The following is a 20,049-nucleotide window of genomic DNA, read 5'->3' on the forward strand; positions in this document are numbered from 1 at the left end:
TTGCCAAGCCAAAATGCTGCTAAGCCATTGCCAACATGTTTATATAAACTTCATGTATTTTCAAGTTCCTGCTCCCGCTGCGTTAGTGGGCTGTCCCTGGTTGTCACCTGCTGTGGCTGTGCAGGGAAGAGGGGGTCTCCGGAGGTGCTGGCAGGCAGGAATTAGCCTGTCCTAGCCTGGAGTCGCTAGGAAGTGGCCTTCGCTAGGCGCTTTGAATTTTCTGTCCCTGGGAGGGTGGTTGGCGGTTGAGGAGGGGTCGGGGATGTCAGACCCCTGGGAGAGCAGCTGGGCTGTGCCGTGCCTGCAGTCCGGAGCCTTTTCTCTCCTTCCCGTCTTCCCACCGGAGTTGCTCCCTGGGATCCACCTGTCAGCAGAAGGGGTGTTCGCACCTCCGGCTCCTCCGGCGTCCTCGCCCAGGCCTGCCCAAGGCGAGCCGCTCCGCTCTTTGCATCGCCTCTCCTCCCGCCCAGGCTCTGCTGTTTAGGAAAGCTTGAAATTGGTCATCCGAAAGTCCCCAAAGCCAAAGACAGAGCAAGACTGATACCATTTGCGGTGAATTGTTGTTAAAAACAGAGGTCAAGATATTCAAGGCAGCCCAGTGACTTTTGGAGGGCCTGACTCCTGATTCGTGAGCAGTTGGGCTGCCGAACATCGGCGCTGGGGAAAGTCACTGTGGAAATGCTAGTCGTTGTGTATCCCAGTCAGAAAGGAGTAAGAGAAATGTTGACACTTGCAGTCTTTAGCAGAAGGAGGGAGAGGCAGAAGGTTCTCAGAAACTATTCTGGGCCATTTCTGCGTGGAGAACTACCTGCCGGTACCTGCAGTCACGGGGCGTCTTTAGCTCTGCTGAGACCGGCCCGCGAACAGGGCGTTGGGTTTTGTTCTCAAGAGAAAGCCATATTCTCGGGCAAATCTATCCATGGGAAGAGTAAAAAATCCTCTGCCCCAGGAAGCCTTTTCACCTAGTGCTTCATAAGCAAGACACTCTTAAGTTTTTGAAGATGAAATTTTCTAAAGTTTAGGTGCTCCCAGAAGCTAAGCACAAAAACAAGCCTTGAGAGCTGGATCCTTAGTTCTCCCAAGCTCTGCAGAGCAGATCCATAGGTAGCTTGACTGCCGGAGAGGCCAAAAGACCCGCGAGGCTTTCTGAAGTCAGCATAAGGTCAGAGTATTTAGTTCCTGTGAAAATCAGGCTGTTACACTGAGATGTCTGACTTCAGGTGACCTGCTTTGACAGGGAGAACTTTCCTGCCATGTTTGCTTTATCGCTGAATTAATAGTACTGCTATTCATGTGGCTGGAGCAATCCATTTCTGGGATGTTGTAATTCAGTTATTTCAGCTCATCATCTATTTTTCTGTCCCATCAGTCTCTCCCCCCCGATCCCCCTGTAGTGTTTGGAAATTACATTTTAGGGTTAAAATATTCAGCTTGTTCTAATAAGTCTGTTATTTTATCACCTGCATATTCTCAGTGTGCTTGAGCATATATTTTTTCTATGTTTATTTTTATTTTATTTTGCTCTTGTGGTGTCTTAAGTTCTGGTTTCTGGGAGCTGGTTGTGTGCAGTCTTGCTAACTCCTTGTGCAGGACGGCTTCCTGCAGAACAGAGACGCTGGAGCCCTCGTTTAGGCAAAAAGACCAAGGGCAGAACCCCCTTTCTGCTCAGCGCTGCAAACGCTGGCTGCCCTGTTCTGCTCTCAGCGGAGCGAGGAGCAAAGGAGGTGGAGAGCGACCTGCAGCGCCGGGGTCCGCCCGTGACCTCAGAGGAGCGCTCAACCCGCAGACGTCCTGGATCGAGTCTCGCTGGGACTGCCTGCTCGGAAGAAGTTGGTTCTAAACTTTAAGAAGCAGCGGAGGGACCCCTTGGCGAGCGGGTCTGTTCCTGCGGAAGCGAGCGGCATTGATGCGTGTTGGCACATGGATTCCTTGCTGCACGGTGTCCGTCAGGCGTGTGGTGCCTGACTTCATTAGGTCGTCCAAGCCGGGCCTGTTCCACCAGCTTTCACAGGGCGGCTCTTAACGCGATCTTATTAGATTTCAAATCAGAGTGACTTGCTCAGAATTAGTGATTGATTCATGTTGAAGGCCAGATGCTTAATTATCTGCTCTGGCTGTTTTTTTCATCTTCCAAGTTCCTGCTTGCTACAGTGGCACCGTGTTAAATAATTAAGTGCTAAATAACAAAATTACACCGCACAAGTCCAGGGCTGTGTGAATGGCCATTATAAGCCCCGTTTCAAAGGCTGCCTGTAGGGGTTCACTTCAAGGCTGGAAACTGGGCACATCGGCGAAGTCTCAGCGTGGAACCGGCATCGCTCCGTCGCCAGCCCTGGCAGCGGCGCAGCGGCGAGGCCCCGTCCCCGGGAGGGAGAAGGGCGTAATTAACCCATCAAACAGTGAGGCGCACGGAGCAACATATTGCCGGAGGGAGATCCTGAAGTAGCTGCATATTTTGTTAAGATCCCAAGAGGCTTTGTTAGAATTACTCCATTACTCGTTTAGATACTTAGCTGGACTGAAGCAGAGTGAACTGGAGCTGCTCTTGAAAGATTTTTATACCTGTTTCCAGAAGCCCTTTTTCAAGGTCACCTTCTCCAGATGCTGTCGCAGGCAGAGGAGGAAATCAGAAGCAAGAACGCACAAGACAACCCAAAGGAAGGAGTGGAGAGTGACTCCCTCCAAAGCTATTAAGGAAGTTGGTCTTTTTCATTAATCACAGCCTCCCCGAGGATCCCGCCGCAGCCGGGGTCTAAAGGTACATCGACAGCCGCGTTCTGTGATGATTTGGTTGATTGGAACAAAATTAAAGTGTTCTTCTAAAAAGGGTTTTGTGCCTCCGCGAGCGCAGGCAGACTGCGCCTTTTGCCAGGACTGCTCCTGGGCTGTCTCCGTCGCTGTCTGCTGATGGAAAGTGCACGTTCTCAGGGGAGATTAGGAACATTAATTAGCCACTCTGCATAAAGAACAAGCTGGAATGATTTCGGTTCCAGCCATCTCTTTCTCCCTAGCAACCCACTTCACAGGAAGGAGCGGTGAGACTCCTCGGCATCCTCGCCGGCACCGGGAATGGGAACCGCGAATGGGAACCGTGTCTCTCCCAGCAGGGAACGCAGGCGTTTCCAGCTGAATAAGAACGGTTGTTCAGTTGCCCTAAGACTTGCAGTGCACCCAGAGGCTTCGCCCCTCTTAGCTAATCCTGAAAACCTGAAAAATGAGAGAAAAGGAAAAAAGTGACCAAGGGCCAGCGTTAATAGCAGGTCTTCTCTATCTCCCCGGCCCTCCCGTCCGAAGCCGCCGTGTGCGTTGGGGATGGTGCAGCCGCCGGAGTGGCGGTCCCGCGGTCGCGTCGGCTGCGGGAGGTGACTGAGCTGGGGCCCTGCAGCATCACTTCGTTCAGCGATGGGCATCTCAGGCATGCCGGTGTTTAACGATAAAGCTGGGCCCTTTTTAACTTGCAAACCGCTCCAGAGATAGGCGAGCTCAGCCCATAAAGCTCATACCCCGGGACTGCTGAAGTAATGCCTGATAGGAACACCGAATTTCTGAAAGTCTCTCACAGGCTGCTTATATCACTGCACAAGCCAGACCGGGGCTCTGCATTACTGCACACGTTCAATCTAGGTAGGCTGAACTCATGCATAAAAGAAGCTAGTGCCCTTCAAAGAAAGTCATTCCTTTTTTCCATCAGACTCCGTTTAATAGAGTAGTAGCTGCCTCTGAGGCAGAATTAGGGAAGGGGAACCGTTACCAGACGCGCTCTTCCTGGGAGGGACGCACGGGAACCGCCTGGGCTGCGACCGCAGCATCCCGGGTAGCCTTCACCCTCGTGAAGGCAGCTGCCGTCGTTTGTAGCTTAACTTTTTAATTCCCTTGATGTGGGAGAGAGATCCATTTTTTTGACCCACGGAGAAGCTTTTGCAGCGGATGTTTTTCTCCTCCGTGGCCGCTCCCTCGCGTGTGATCCCCCCGTGCGCCTGTGGGAGATGCTCCTTGTTTTGCCCTCCCGGTGCCACGGGTTCGTCCGTCAGCGTCACAGCAAGCTGCTCTTGAAATACCCTGAGCATGTTTTTTTGTAGCATGGGGCTGTGCTTTGGAAAAAGGTCAGAGCGTCTTTCATTGCGGAGAACCTGGAGCTCCTTGCTCTGAGCTGCGTCGGGAGACCACGATTTGCTTGTATTGATTGGAACATTTCAATTAAATTTTAGGGCAGGGATCTGCGGGCCCGGCGTGCTCGGCATGTTCACGTGCTAACCGTGCGGTTCGCCTGTCTGGGACCACCATCCCGCAGGCAGAAACTTAGAAGACGTTCCCATGGCCCGGTTCTGCGGCCATGGACTCTTCCTCCCGCGGAGCGGGGAAGCCGCTCCCCTCCACGGAGGCATTCATCCCGGCGGAGCAGGGGCTGCGGTCCCGCTTGGGCAGGAGCCTGGCAGTGGCACTCGCTGACTCGGCGACTGGAGCGGCCGGCGAGGCGGCACGCACAGGTCCTGCTCGCTGCGGTTCGGCAGGGAGCTGAGCAAAAGCGGTTTGCGAAGGCGGTTTTGCCCGTTGGCTCCAGTTTGCGCTTCCGTGGACAGGAGGGTCTCACTTCGAGGGAGGTAATCCCGTCAAAACTTTGATTTTTAGTTTAGCAGCAAGAGATAATTAGAGAGATCGATCATTCGCGAGGAGTGCTGAAGCAAATGAACTGCTCGGCGCCCAACGTGGGATGCGAATGGCACCTAATGGAGGCGGTGGGTAGGTCAGCGTGGCCGTAATCTGCCTTGATGAAGCATCCGCATGAGCACGGTGTTAATGTGCGATTGATATTCAGCCAGCCAGTTTCCCCTGCGCAGATCAGGCTTGGACTCGTTAGAGCAGAGCTGGGCACTGCGGCAGCAAATGAAGAGGAAAATTGGAGTAATGTTGTATTAGAAATTTATGATTTCGTCTGCCCGACCCAGGGCGCGCGGGGCGGCGGGCCCGGGCCCCTCTGCGCTCGGCCGTCCGCGTCTCGGCACCGGTGGGGCCCGGCGAGAGGGCAGCTCTGGCCACGCGCTGCCCGGCGGTTTTTCACCACGAGGCTCACGGTGGTGTTAATGGTGCTGCTCACTTAGCAAGCGATCCATTTATCAATACTGTTGTTTTAGGGGAAAAAAAGGAAAAAAGGTTTGCAAAGCTTAGCTCCGAAAGATCTGACTGTACGGCAGAGGTGGTGAGTTGCTGCTGAGCCGTGCCGTAGACGCGCAGGGGCTCGCCGGCGCGCGTGCCGAGCCGCCCACAGCCCCAGCCCGCTCTTCCCGGGTGCCCCGTTGAAGCCTGTAATCAACATCCATCCGAGCGTTTTTATCTTCCAGTTTTAGATTGTGCGCAAGTCCCAGCCCAGTTGCCATTACAGTCGCTGCAGAGGTTTCTGTTGACTTCAGAAGGAGTGAGAAGAAACTTTTTCTGATGGTCTTTTGGTCAGGAGAGTTGTTTTCCAAGAGACCCAAGACGTGGGGGCAGCCCGCTCAGCGCTGATGATCAAAGGCACCGTTACGTGGTCGTTAGGTCACGTTGGGACTGGAACGGGCGGTTCCTGTTGTTAAGAAAACAGCGAGCAGATGGGGTGCCTCAGGGGGGCTGCAATTTTAGGGACTCTCCACGGCGTGAAGAGCGGCACGTGGTCCCAGGAAACCCAGCCCTGGCGGGGCCCGAGGAGGTGGCGGTTCCGCGTAAGGGCTGGAAGTGAAAGATGGAGAATGTGTGTAGCCCCTTCAGCACTTGGCCACCAGCAAGTGAGCAAACCTTAATTCTTCCATAACAGTAAAACCTCTCTTCTTTGGCCTAGTCTTCACTGTTAAACATCAATTTGAGCAAGGCATTGGGCGAGAGATGCGCACAAAGAGATAATGAAGTCCTCTCTGTCTAAACAGCAGAAGATTACCTCTCTGCCTCTGCACGTTAATGGTTTTCAGAGACCTTTTGATGTTGCCTAGATAGGACTGGTGCATAATTTAATGCAAAATAACTCGGGAAGAATCAGCTGGAAGGGAACCCGTTCTTTAATCTCGGAGTCTCTGATGGCCCGTGCTCTGTGTCCCCTGGCTATACCACTGCGTGTTGAAGATTGTGGACCCTTTCCAGGGTCCCGTGGCTGGCCAGCTGCTCGTCCCAGGAGGCTGCCAGGCGGTTGCTCGTGCCCAGGAGCTCCCACCCACCCGTCGTGGCTCCCAGAGAGGCAGCAGTAGCTCTTTTTTCTTGGGCACCAATAGGTCAGTGCATGGCAAGGCATGTACTACACAGCGCAGTACAGCTCTTGGCCAAGCGCCTGCTGGTTAGGCAAGCGAGTGGTGATACCTATGTTCATGAGATCTTTGCTCATGGCCCTCTTGCAGCCCACTGGCACCCACATGGGTTGCGCGCTGGGCTGGGCTAGCGGCAGGTGGGAGCGGGCTGGAGCCGACCTGCGCTCATGGCCGTGGCCCGGCCTCATTTGAGCGTCCACCCTCGTCAGAACGACCTTGTCCTCTTAGCGCCATCATTTTTTACTTTCACGCACCATGTTAAAGTGGGCACAGTTGCTACCTAATGCAATTACTTCAGCACTTTTATGAACAGAATGGTCTTGAATGGTATTTTTCTCATAATAAAACTTCAAAAGCTGCCTGAGGTTGGATGTGTTTCTGTGGGTATCCTAGAAATTGCTTTAGGAAACGGTTCTTACGTCGGAGTTTTACTTTCCTGAAAAATTAAAAGCTCTTTGACTCTGGCTCATTGCTGTTGCTGCCTCAAACTCTTTGATGTGTTAACTGTTGTCCTTCACACTCCTGGGATAAAGAATTACTACTACCTTAATCTCCAACTGTCAATAGCTCTGAAGCAAAGTACATTCATTGTAAGCTCTCCAAATGTCAGAGCAAACCTGTGTTATGTGTTTAGCCTTAGCATTTGGCATTTACTCTTCCAGCTAAAAAGTATGCACAGTCCTTGGGCTCCAGATACCAAAGTGCATGTTAATTAGGAGAGTGGCAGGTCTCGCGCGCAGCGGCAGGCGGGCGAGTGGTCGGAAGGCAGGGTACCTCTAGATGTTTCTGTTCGAGCCGATAATGAAATGTTGCGGTGGTTTTGCATGAGGAGCGTAAATCTTGTTTTCCAATACCTTCTGCAAAATCGGGTTTCACCCATCCTCCATGTAATTTTGCATTATGTTTAAAAACAAACAAAACCCCCTTACTAATCTTCAAACTTCTCTCTCTCTCTCTTTCTCTCTTTTATTTTATTTTACTATTTTATTTTATTTTTACGTTTCTGTGATCAAGGTTACCCGAATTTTGTTGCAACGTATGGCCGAGGATATCCTGGATTTGCCCCAAGTTACAGCTATCAATTCCCAGGTACGTACATTTCATTTGCAGTTTTACTTTTTTCCCCCCTTCTTTCCTTCTTTATTTTTTTCCTTTTTTTAAAAAAAAACATAGCTGCAAGTTGAGACAGGAAAGTCTGCAGGGAGCATCTCACACAACTACTATTTTTTGGCTATTTTAAGAAAAAAGTATATATATACATATTTTTAATATATTTTTAATAATATGTAAATTGGTACTGGTTATTTGAAAACAAAGTTCTTAAATTAAAACATAAAGCAAGAGAAATAACTTAGAGCTATTACCCTCCCTTTGATGGGTTTTTTTCTTTTACATGTATTCTAGATAAGTATACACGCACACACACGCACACGCACACAGAGACTCGCACACACGTTCACACTTTATTCTCTGGTAAGTTTATATTCGTTAGAAGTGCAGTTTTGCAATAAACGGTCCAACATTCGTGTGTTCTCTGCAGATATCTGTGGTGTCCTTTGCAGCAGGTAGCTCCTAGCAGCGTGTCGCTCGTTCGGTTCGGTTCAGCTCTCCCTCCCGTTTCTCGGCGTGGCTGTCGGGCTCTTGCTGCGCTCGGTGAACGGCAGGTTTTCTGCTGCCCGCCGTCGTTTCCGGACGCGGGGGCCGGCTGCCTGGCTGCGTAGCACAGCGAGGACCGTGAAAAGCCTTTTCGGCCTCGTCCCAGGCGCTTTGCGGAGGCTCCCGGGCGCTGGGTCTCGCTGCAGCTTGCTTTATGGTGAGGCTGCTTCGAAGTCACATCGCGCAGGGGAGAGAGAGGCTTCGTATTTCACCTAAGGATTTCGCAGGGAGCTCTGACAAGCAGAGCTCCGACGGCTGTGTTTATTGCTTGCTAATAGCGAAAGCCCACCTGGACCCCGTGGCGAGGAAACTTCTCCGTGTTATACATTGAATTCATTAGCGTGCTTGTCACTCGGGTCACACACGAACAGTTCCTGGGTCCTGGCTGCGTCCTTTAATTGCCTAGAACGGGACTGGCGGAAGCACAGCTTTGCTCAGGTTAATTAAGAGACGGAGTTAAGCCCTCTCCTTCGGGAAGGAGCCGGGCGGCAGCGCAGCGGGGAGGAGGAACAAGCGCCCTTGCGGGGCAGGTCCCGTGGGACGGGTCCGCGAGCGCCGAGCAGCGCTTGCCTCTCGCCGCGGCGTGCTGGGGCGAAGACGCAGCCTCGTGTCCCGCTGCGGATTCCTGGGCTGCAGCGCGGGAGGGTGCGCGTTATTAACAGCCGTACGACGCAGCGATGTCCCGGCACTGCAGTTTCTTCAGGCCCGGTTTCTGCAGGACTGATGCCGTGGAGGGAAGCCGTGGCGCTAGGTTTTTCTTCTGAATAGCTAAACTTCATAGATGCTAAGGCTCTGTTTAAACTCATCTGCCTCTTCCCCACCTGGGCCACCACGCGCTCAGACCGAGCCGAGTCCTTTTAAGAGCATAAAAATAAGTAAAACGAGCGCTGTCTTGCCCGGGGTGCTGGGGCTGCTTTGGCTGCCACGGCCGCGGCTCGGCAGGCAGCACCCGCTGCTCGGCACCGTCTCCCCCCTGCCCCGGCTGCCGATGCCCCGTGGAGGCCAAGGTCTGGACCCTGCGGTGCCTCTCGGGTTTTGGCCGGGGCGGTGGCGGAGGGCGGTAGCGGTGCTCGCGGTAGGACAGCCACCTCCTTGGCGGCACCACCTCCTGCCAGCCGGAGGACGGTCACCTCCGTCACCCCGCGGCTGCCGCGCGCTGCCTCTGCCCAGCCTGTCTAAGCTCGTGCAGCTCTGTAAAACTAACGGAGAGAGATCTCAGCTGCTGCGCGTGGCCCGGCGGGCGGCCAGCGGAAGGAGAGCACGGGGGCCCGGACCGCGAGGGCGAGATGGGTGCCTCTCGCCTTGCCCAGACGTCCTCGTGCTGCCGCGAGGAGCTCTGCTTTATTGGAGGAAACAGCCGCGCCCGGCGAACCGTATTCACAAGTCTCGTCACCCCTCTCCGCAGAACCGGCTCGAAGCCGTAGCTGTTGAGCGCGTGGGTAGTTCTTCTAAATGCTCTTGCGAGCCGTCCGGTCCCCCGCGTGCAGGCATGGCCGCGTGCGCGTGCCGGCACTCAGGCAAGCCGGTCCTGCCCGGCCCCAAGGAGAGGCTTTCGAGGGTGTTTGCGCGTCCTCTCGTCGCTCTCCTCCCAGCTTCTCCTGATTCCCTCCAGCAGTTGATCCGCGTGAAGACAGCTAAATGAGAGACAGCTCTGATAAGCTAAATGATGAAAATTGGCAGAGCTTAGATGACTTTAATTACAAACATGTCTAAGAAGAAAATGTCTACCAGCCAAGTGCAGAGATGCCGTTTGGCTCTAGCCTCCATCGTGCGTATTTTTATTAAGGGCCTGATTTTTCGAAACAGGCCTCCCAGTTATTTGCTAGTTATTTTCAGTCTCTTGCAGAGATTGAAAACACCGAAGAAAATCAAAGTGAATTGTCACCTCTGGAAAGCAGGTGCACTTAATTGCAGGCCCCGGTTGTGCCTGCTGCACCGGCGGCCGGCTCGAAAATTGGGCTCCGAAGGAGAGCTGATGAACGTCCTCCCCTGGGCTGCCTGTCCCGAAACTCTGCCCACGGGGTTTATTGCACCCCCACTTAACTAGTGTATCCCTTAACCGCAGTCAGATCTTCTGTAGGGCTTTGGGAAGGCTGCTCCCGGGGGATGTCGTGCCGCGGGCCGGGGCTCCCGGGTGTTCGGCGGAGGGCGGCTTTGGGGCAGCGCCTGCTGCAGCCGGACGGCAGAGCCCGGTGCCGGCGAGGGCGCCCGGCGCTCCGGCAGCTCGGGAGCAGGCGGACGGGGCGGGCGCTGCCGGGCGCCGTGGCCGTGCGGCCGCAGGCAAAGGCGTTCGGTGAGAAGTAGCGCAAATGCGATGCGGAGCATCGTCCCCTGCGCGGCGGAGCCGGAGCCCGCCCGGCCCGGCCCCGGGGCGCTTGCGCTGCCGTGCGTGGGCAGGATGCGGCCAGGGCCTCGCGCGGGGCCGCCCGACGCGCCGCTCCCTTCGGCGGCTCTCCCGTCTTCTCCCATCACGTTGTTTTTCTTCCTGCAGGCCTTTATAACTCAGTACGTAGCCTTTTTTATTTTATTTTTTTTAATTACAATCACTCCCTTTCTGTGTCATTTTTTTTAATTTCTGGGACTTATCTTTTCAGTTTAATCTATTAATTTCTGTTCTTATTTCACTTTGCAGACTATTTGCCGATTTCACAAGACATAATTTTTATCAACTAGTTCTTAAAGATGCATAACAAATTAATCGGGGTTTACTACAGTGCTAATGAGAGAGAGAGACAGAAAAAGCCTGGGTGGTCCATGCTTAATATCAATGTCCACTGAAAAAATGCTGCTCTTACTGGCTGGTTTGATTGACTGGACTTTTTATTTTATTTTTATTTTTTTAAAGGCTCCATATCCTCACTGCTTTGAGTTTGCTTTTTATTTTTTCCTTTTTAATTTTTCTCCTCTGCTTTGTTATGAGTTTTAATGCCCACCTGGAATGTAACTCACACGGACTGGGGTCGGGGCGTTCTGGAGGCATGACTTCTCACAAACTTCTTAGAAATAATTTTATTAAGGAAGCAAAAATGACGATTGGGTCCCATAAGCAGCCCCAAAGCGATATGCTGGCGCTTTTTTAACGTTCAGTAGTAGTAAAAATCAGAATTACAGTGGAGAGAGACTGGTGTCCTGCCGCGGAGGTTACGGGGCAAAGCGGGGTTTGGAGTTGAACTGCTCAAGTCGCTCCCCTCGCCCGTCCCGGCGGCTCCTCGCGGGGCGGCCGCGCTCGCGGAGCCCTGCCCGGTGGCGGGGCGCGAGGGAGGCCGCGGGGCTGGAAAACAGCCCGGAGCGGGGCTGGAAATCAGCCCGGAGCTGCTGCACCGCGCAGCCCGCTCCCGCCGGAGCCCCCCGGCCGGGCAGGCCACGCTTCGGACGCTCGGCTGGTGCGGTCGCTTTTGCTTCCATACTTTGCTTGCAAATCATGGGCAAATTATTTAAATTCTGGCAAGAGGGACAAGCTTTTCCTGCTAGCTTGCGCTGCACCGCGCCTCTCAGTGTGCACCCAGATCCCGGAGCGCCCGGCCTGTCCGGCGCGCACGGCTCCGGCCATCGGCTTTGCTCTTAGCGAGACCCGGCTCTGGACTGCTGGGTAGAAAGCACACGCTGTATTTTAATCTGGGGTTTTTAAGTGCTTCTACCCCTTTTATAAGTTTGTGAGAAGTAAATTGCATGCTTACAGTAGAACTGTAATGCATTTTAATGTTTGTTAATCCACTTGTTTAAAATGTCAGTGTCAAAGGCTCTACAATACACGGCTATGCTGTTCATTTCATTAAAGATGCTTGATGTAATAATTGGTTAGTTTTCTTTTTACTTTTCTGCAGGCGATAGCTTTTTTTTAATCTGTATGGCTTCTTATTATTTTGTTTGGGTTTTTTGCTATGAATTGCTTTGCTTTTGTGAACTTGTCTTAGTGTGCATGATTTGCAAACATTTCGGCTATTGTGAATTTTCTCATTTTTTGTAAATAGTCCATCTGTGCTTTTCTTTTTTTCTTTTTTATGACTTTTTTCCTGTAAGTAACTGAGGTAGAAAATAATAATAAATTGTTTACAACGGATATGCTGTGTTGCTGCTCTCTTAGCTTGCAGTTCTAATATTTTGGTTTGGACGCACCAAATAACCAGTACCAATGACAATTTAATAAAAGAATAAAACAACCATCGCGCAGAGTGTGTGACCCGGTGTTTGAAGAACCTGCAGGTGGAAGGTTGCCTGTGAGGTGTGTTTACAGCAAAAATTAAGAAAGAAGACAACGCAGTTGTAATGGGGGAGAGGAGTGCCTCCGCGTTAAATGGCAGCGTTGTGGGGTCACGCGATCCGTGCCGGGGCCCCAGCCGGGCTTAAGCATCAAACCCATGGACGTGTTAGAAACCCTTGTTGCAAACTCTCCGGCACTAACGTGCAAGGATCCGTTTCTGCTCTTTTGCAATGGAAGGGAAACTCCAGGAACCCTGTTGCTTTAGGGAAAACCCGTTCGTGGGCTGGCAGCCGTGGTGCCGCCGCGGACCGGTGCCGCCGGCGGTGCCTGGAGCGCGTGGAGGTTGCCATCGCTCCGCTTATCTCCGTGTACGTGCTCCCATCGCTGCCTGGATGGCTGGGGTTGTCAAGTTGCTCGGAAGCCTCCAGCTCAGGAATTTAATTTTTTTTTAATTAAGGGTTTGTTTGCTTGTATGTTTGTTAAAGCTTATTAAAGCCCTTCTATATGGGGAGAGGTGGCAAAAACAAATATTTTCATGAACTTTCCAGAGCTCAGGGATATACACTTGCTTATTAATAACGATACTGTGTAGTCACACCGAGAAGCCCAGTCTTGGGTCATGCAGTGCTTGGTGCTGTGAAAATGCAAAGCAAGATTAGTTCAAAGTCCAAACTAATGTTTTTCATTGCTATGAGAGCACTTAAACCAACGTTTTTTTAATCTGTAAGGCTTAATTTAGCTTCTTGCCTGATACCAGTCACAGACTGCTCGCTTGTAGGCCATCCGCTCTGGGCAATGAGGGACGCTTACGTGAAAGCTGCTCTTTGTGATGCTTGCCTAGTAAGTTCAGGAGTTATTTTCTGACTCAAGAAAAGGAGCGGATGCCAAAGACAGGGGTGACTGTGAATACCGCAGTGCTTGAGGCTTCTCCTCCCTGGTGTCTGAGAGGTGCAGGCGAGGTAAGGAGGGAGCTCGCCGGGCGCTCGTTAGCACTCCCAGCAAGTAGCACGGAGCTGCAGGGCTGCCCTCGCTCCCGCAGGTCCCACTCTTGGTTTCCCCCTGCTTTAGCTAGTGAGCAGCTTCGTGGGGGAAGCGCAGTGGGGTTGGGGGGAAGGAGTACGTTTGCGAGTTCAGCGTGCCGCAGAGCTGACCAGGCTGTGTGTGGTGCGACGTGGTGCTACAGCCGGGGGCAGGCGCGGGAGACGCGGCGGGAGGGTGCTGGGTCCGGCAGAGCAGGTCTGGGGGTACCCAGCTCCCTGGAAGGGGCGCAGACGGACTTCCCACGCCTGCCGACTTAGCTGTGATTCTGCCAGTTTGTGTCAGCCGAGGTCTGGCTCCAAACGGGATGGGCAAGGAGCTTCGAGGACCCTGGCCCAGCGTCGTATGTACCATAGCACCCAGCCGAGCTGCTCTGGTGATGGAAGGAGGTTTTAAAATGGAAGCGCTACCTATTCCTGGTGGCTTCTCTGCCAGGAGGGAGTAATGAAGTTAGTATAAGTAACAGTCGAGTCCCTGGAAGATTAAGCTTATGTAACACTTGGTAATGGGAGCAAAGTTTGTCTGGTCATGGTACCTTATTGATCAAACTGAACATTAAAAAGGAAGGAGAATTTGCTGGCAACTGCAAAACCAGGGGGAAATACAAAATATATTTAAAATTGTCTATTCAGTTAGTTAAGCTCATCACAGTAAGAGATGCTGAACGAAGTTGGAACTGTTTCTCGCTCCTTCATCTAACCCTTTCTTAACTGCTTAAAATCTGTTCTAATCATCCCTGCACTGCATGCCTTTATTCACCTAAAACACATTAGCTGCATCTGCATGGCATAACATGGTTTACAAAGTGCATATTAAATCTGCTAGAACGACCTTAATTATCACTCTTCAAACCTCTCAGTTTCAGTCTCCATCAGTGAAAACAAACAATAAAGCCTGGACCTGCTTTAAGATTAAGAGTTTGGGTTTCTTTCGCTGGCAGCAGGCAGGCAGAAGAGGGGCTGCTCACGTTGCGGTTGCATCCCTGCAGCAAGGGGCAGCTGAAACTGTTGTCAACCAACTGAGGAATTAATATTGCAAAGCCCATAAATTTCCAACCAGAAGGTACTCTGCCAAGTTCTGCTTAGGTGATTGAGCTTTTGTTTTGATGCAGGAAAAATCGTGTCTAGAGCTGTTCCCGGAGCCCAGGCAGAGCTCCTGCAGCTTCGCCTTTTAGGCGAGTTGCATTTTTTATGTTGCAGGAAAGAACTGCTTAAATCTCCTCTTTCATCTCCCATTTTTCTCCTGCGCCTTAAAATAATGTCCTGGGTGTTAAATTTTGGGTGGACTTTTCAACAGATGAGCTGCCGGTCTGAGTGAGCAGTGCAGCTTCACCAATTCCCAGGGCAGCAGAGACGGCCGGTAAAAACGCTGTCCCTGCTCCGCTGGCTGCGTCAGTGCAACAGCCTCTGCGCGAGCGCGGTTTCCGTGCAGGCTTCCCAAGCGGCACGGCTGGTACGGACCACAGCCCCCGGGTCCCTCATTGCCACCTCCTGTACCGACGTCCCGGTGACCGCTGCGTGAGCAGTAAGAACACCTCGAACGCTGAACTTCTCCAGCGCTGGTTGTCCTGTTCCTCGCTGCTCGCTGATCCGCAGCACGGAGCTTGAGACGAGCTTTAAGTGTTCAGGGTTATTGCCCGGAAAACGAGTGATCCGAAAGGGACAGGGAGGACGGAAAAGAAAAAACCCCAGGCCGGCCGGTCTCCCGCGGTGTCCCCAGGGCTCCTTGGGCTTCTGGGCGACGCTGCGGCGGGAGCTCCCGGCCGGTCCTTGCTGGGAACAGGCCACAGCTGCGGCGACAGGGAACGCAAAGAGGATAATGACCCACAGGAGTAAAGAGGCAGAACGCAAACACACCGGTGTGGACGAAACCACGGATTACCCTGTGCAAAGAGTAACGTGACCTGGTAATGCCAGTTCTGCTGCAGGGAATCCTGCGTGGTCCGAATTGGCCAGCCCGCGATGGCCAGCCTGCGAGTGCCTCTGTCGGCAGGATTTTTAACCGTGAAGCTGCTAAGAGCTGGGAGGGAGGGTGCAAAAAGGAACGAAAAGCTCCTGGAGATGGGTCTCCCCAGTGCACAAGTCGCTGGAATGGGGAAGGCTTTCGGTCACGTTTGCTGGTAGGGTTTCGGGCTGCGCAGGCTTGGGGGCCGCGTTGCAGCCCTCTGCTCCGGCCGTCCCGCAGCCGGGATGGCAGCGGCGGTGGCTCCTGCCGCGGAGGGACACGAGGTCCCCGTCCCCGCCGCGCGTCGCGGCCAAGCGTGGTTTTGGGGAAGGCATTCGCCGAGCTTCGACGGAGCTCGTGGGGCGTTCGCTGTCCTTCGATAACCTTGTCCTGTGATTAATTATCTTCTCTTTTCCAGGGCTGTCTTTTGCCTGTGCTGATTTTTTCTAGCTGCAGCTTCCAGATGCGAGTTCTTCTCATGCCTTTGCTCCTAGTTTAGGATCTGTCTTTTAATAATACTTACCCAGCTAGTTTAGATCATTCATAAAAATTTAAGCAAGCCGCTTAAACAAAATAGCTCGTTTTCTATAGCACCGGAGCAACTGAAATGAGGCCTGAAGCAAATCAGTGCCACTTTGCTGAACTGGAAATATATGCCTTGCCGCTCTCGCACGCGCCCTGCCCTTGCTCCTTCCGCAGCCGGTGACGGAAACGCGGAGCTGCCGTGCCGCTGGCAGCCCGGGGCTTCGCAGGTGCTCCCCCCTCCCCCCGCCATGGTCCTTCCTTTAATACATACCTCCTTTATTAAAAATCCATGGGAGCTGTTTGGCTTTGGGCTTTAAAATGAGAAATGCTTCCATCGGAGTGATCAACTTAGCACTAAACAGAATTACTTGCTTTTGGAAAGTGATTTAGCAACGATTCTCTGCCATCCGCATCAGCTGCGTTCATCTGGAGCTCTTAATTCTCTGGGTTTCACCGGTTGCTAAATTAGGGAGAATCCAAATTACCTACTGAGTTGGAGCGTTGGAGGCGGAAGGTGTAGTTTGCATAGGACACATTTGAGAATTATAGTGGATGCATTAAAGCTATTATAGGATACGAGCAGGTTTTAAATAGGGTTAAGGACAAAAAAACCCTGCTACCAGCTTTTGCTTGTTGTTTTTTTTTTTAATAAATATTTTTCTTAGAATGAACCATTTGCCTTTGAGAAGTTTGCCAGTTTTCTGTGTGGCGAAATAACGGCAAAGGGCTATTACACTCGAAAAGACACAGAACGATAATTTGGAGACAAACAAAGCTTTGTCTCACTGATGCATGAAGTAATTACTGGACAAAACTGCACCATTCTCATTTTAAAAACTGTGGCCTGAGAGTGGTAAACAGCTGAAAAATGGGTCGTTTACTGTACATAAAGTGGAAGTGCCAAATTTTAAATTAACTATATTTGGGTTTTATTGTTTTGTTGAAATTCCAGAGCAGAAATATTTGTCCATAGTAACACCCGTCTGCAAACCGGCGTCCCGTGCGAAGTGCGGCGCGGCTGCGTGACGTGGAGAAGCTTCCTCCGGAGCCTGGCCACGCGTCGCACGTGTTAAGCAGCCGGTGCCTGTGCCGGCAGCCGCACAGCGGGCTGCTTAATGAGGCTGCCATTATGCATGATGTGCCGTATCTGAAGTTCGCTAATTTTCTGACCTGGTGAAATAGATTTTCATAAGCTTGATGTAACTCAGCATTTAAAGACAAAGGGAAGCCCTTAATGCGGCTGTCACAATAAAGAGCTCCGAGCGGGCTGGAAGATGGTACAAGTGTTAATGGAATTGATCAAAAGCTTAGGAAACGGGTTTTCCCTTTCCGCGGGGGTCGGCCCCGTAGCGTGGTTGTCCCGTGCGGGGTGTTGCACAGCCGGTGCCCGGCCGCCTGTGCGCGGCGAGGGGCTTCGCCGGGGCGCGCGGTGCGGGAACCCCAGCAGCCCCGAGCGAGCAAACTGCCGCTGAAACGTCGGGGCGGATCGCGGGCGCTTGGGCAGGACGCAGGTCTTTCACCACCGTCAGACAAAATTCGATTTCTCTGGGTATTATTTTCCTTTCTAAATGCTGAGCATTTTAGTTGTTTATTTAACATGTGAAATGTTAGGGGGGTTTTTCTTTTGCATTCATGTTTCCCTTATAGAAAGGAGGGGGGAGACTGAGGCAGAGAAGACTGAAAGATAAAGGTATTAAACATAAAGGGATCATTTTGCACTGGAGCTTTCCCTTACGCGTGCTCGCCGTTAAAACTGCATTTTTGTCCAGTGAATTGGACCCACGCCTGCCTGCCTTCCAAAAAAAAAAGAAAAAAAAGCGAGAAAAAGGCTACTGGGCTCTTCTGCTTCATGGTTTTGAGTCTCTGATACTTTTGAAATGAAGCCTAAAGATCCTACAAAGAGGATGACGCTGCCTGATGGAAAGAATAATGCAAGCGCGAACCCATTTGAAATGACAGCCGTGAGCCTCGCAAAGCCTTCCCGGCTGATCAAAGCTCCCGGCAGCGCTGTCTGAAAAGAGGAGATCGGTTTCCCCCGCTCTCCTTCCTGTTCAGCCCACGGACAGTTTTATATTCTAGACTTCGCACTTTTCTCCCCGGGAGATCAAGGGAGCCTCCTGGGCAGCCGGTGCTGGGAACGGGAGCGGAGCGAGAGGCCGAGCGTTTTCAGGTTAGGCGGGACCTAAGTCCGGCCTCCGCGTCCCCCGGCCGCCCACCCTCGCTCAGCTCTGCTGCTGGTGTGGAGCAATAATCCACAGAATCGGTAAACTAAGAGAAAGTGGGTTTTTTGCCAGGCCTGGCTTTGCGGTGACTTTTCCTTTCTCCAGGCGCGTCTCCTGACTTAGGTGGTTTTCCGAAGCCCGGTGCTGCAGTCGGATGCTGATGCGATCGTCTTAGCTTCTGGTTTTATCCTCGTTTTAGATCCCTATGCTCATTGCTAATGTTCAAAGATACAACCTCGGGAAGCGGAGAGCGTTCTTGGGGAAATATTTTCTGATTTAAGAACTCGATTTCATCCCCTTTGTGACTTCTTGGTGCTTTGGCTGCCGTTTGCCGAGGGTGGTGTCACGCGCTGGAGGAGGCAGTCGCTCGCGGGCAGCCCCGCGCCGCGGTCGTGCCCTCTCGGACACCGCGCTTAAGGACAGATGCGTCCGTATTTAACGGGAGACTGTTGATGCAGGAAGCAGAAAAATGTAGCTGTGAAAAATTGAACTCCAAATCCCGGCTTTGGCTCTTCGTGGTAATAAGACAGCGTGAAATCGATGCGCGTCCCCGGGGCTTTCTTGGGCGGCGCATGAGCCCTTTGCAAAACGTTTATCGTAAAATAACTTGCAATTGGAGTGCCTGAGGCGGGCGCCGTTGTCCTTTGGAGCCGCTTCGGCGTCTGGTTTTCTGCAGGCAGCGTGAGCGGAGGAGAGGCGGAGACGGGCCGGCGGCCCCGGGGTTTCCTCTGAGCTAGCGGCCCACGTGCCCCCGCGCGCAGACGGCAGCGAGGTGGTGGGACATCGCGGGCCGGAGGACGATGGAGGCAGGAGTTCCTTGCCAGGCACAGGATGGGCTCAGTATTAATTGCACTGTCCCTGTAGATCACGTTCTTCAAGCTTTTACCTGATTTAGAAGTTTATAGACAATGGAAGGTCATTCCTAATACAGGGTGACCAAAAGTACTTAAATGATACTGTAGGATTAGTACTAAGGGAACTGCAGAGATTCGGTGGTGGAGCGGGACACCAGGACCTGCGGGAGCCCGCTTCCATCCGCGGCTCTGCAGTGCTTCCCATGGCCTTCCCCAAATGGCCGTGCCCCGCTTTATCCCGTCTTGGAAACGGGGACGGTGTTGGCGGCAGACCGCTCCCGAGATGCGCGGGTGCCAAGAGCTTCATCAGTGCAGGAGTAAGACCGCACGGTTCTTACTGGATTGCATTGATGTGCCCGGCAGTGTGATGAGCGGCAAACGCGTTTGCAGTTGAGCGAGCTGATTAATGCGGTACCTGGCAAATGCAGTTTGTGCGTGGGATTGATTTAGGGATCCTCAGGAGATGGAGCCGGCCTGTGAGTCTGCACTGGCAAGCAGGTTTTCCCAGGGCTGATAATCGGTCGCCGCTTCCGTCTCCCACCTCTGCAGCCGCGACCGCCCCGCGCACGTGCCGCCACCAGCCTTCCTCCGCGGCCAGCGGTACCCGGCCCATGGCCCCTTGCCTTGGCTGAGGGCGAGCAGACCCGGCTGTACTTGAGGTGTCTGGAGTGCCGTGTCGTACAGATGCTTTTCTCTGAGAATTAGGATAAAAGCTTTCTTTGGGGCCGGAGGGATTAATTTTTCACACATCTGCCCAAAGTGCTCTGGAATGCAACAATACATCTTTTGTTCGGGCTCTTTCTATGGATTGCCTTCTCCACCCTTGTTATTTCATTCTTCTTTTGCATGGCAAAACTTTTTGTCCTGCATTTCGAATAGATACTGAGAGTCCCTGGCAGCTGAACAAGGGAAACAAACTTTCCAGCCCTGCTTTTTATACTGCTTTCGGGGGCGGTTGGTGATTTGAAGGGTATTTGATTGGTTTTGGCAGAGGCATTTTATGCTGTGGACGATCAGCAGCTCCTCTGAGCCCTCGAGGATGGTTTAGGGAGCCCAAAGCCTCCAGCTGGCAGGTTTGCCGGTGGCCAGCTGCTCCCGGGCATGGCAGGAGGCCGCTAAGGATGCTGCTCCCAGGATGTGCTAGCGGGATGTGCACCACCGTAGGCAGAGACGGGGGGGAGAGGAGGAGGAGGAGGAGGAGGAGGGGGAGGAGGAGGGGGAGGAGGTACTTTATGGACAGTGTCAGCTCTGCTCCCGAGCTAAAAAGGAAGATGGCTCCATCCCACGTGGTCCGAGATGAGGGTTTGGCCCAGGCGTGTCTCTGCAAGAAAGTGAAGCCC

The 20,049-nt window shown here is 52.7% G+C and overlaps 1 protein-coding gene across 6 annotated transcripts in view; it reads left to right on the top strand.

Moving 5' to 3' along the window:
- MSI2 (musashi RNA binding protein 2) overlaps positions 1 to 20,049 on the top strand; it is a 238,171-nt gene that overhangs the window by 193,330 nt on the left and 24,792 nt on the right. For 5 of the 6 annotated variants that reach the window (XM_064523071.1, XM_064523073.1, XM_064523074.1 and 2 more), the window contains one exon: positions 7,284 to 7,358. In XM_064523071.1, the coding sequence (XP_064379141.1) occupies positions 7,284 to 7,358 (75 nt within the window). Of the gene's footprint in view, positions 1 to 7,283; positions 7,359 to 10,557; positions 11,986 to 20,049 lie in introns of those variants that run through there. The other variant, XM_064523076.1, reaches the window with a different exon arrangement.

The sequence above is a fragment of the Dromaius novaehollandiae genome, chromosome 19 (assembly GCF_036370855.1).
Source record: "Dromaius novaehollandiae isolate bDroNov1 chromosome 19, bDroNov1.hap1, whole genome shotgun sequence".
NCBI lineage: Eukaryota > Metazoa > Chordata > Aves > Casuariiformes > Dromaiidae > Dromaius > Dromaius novaehollandiae.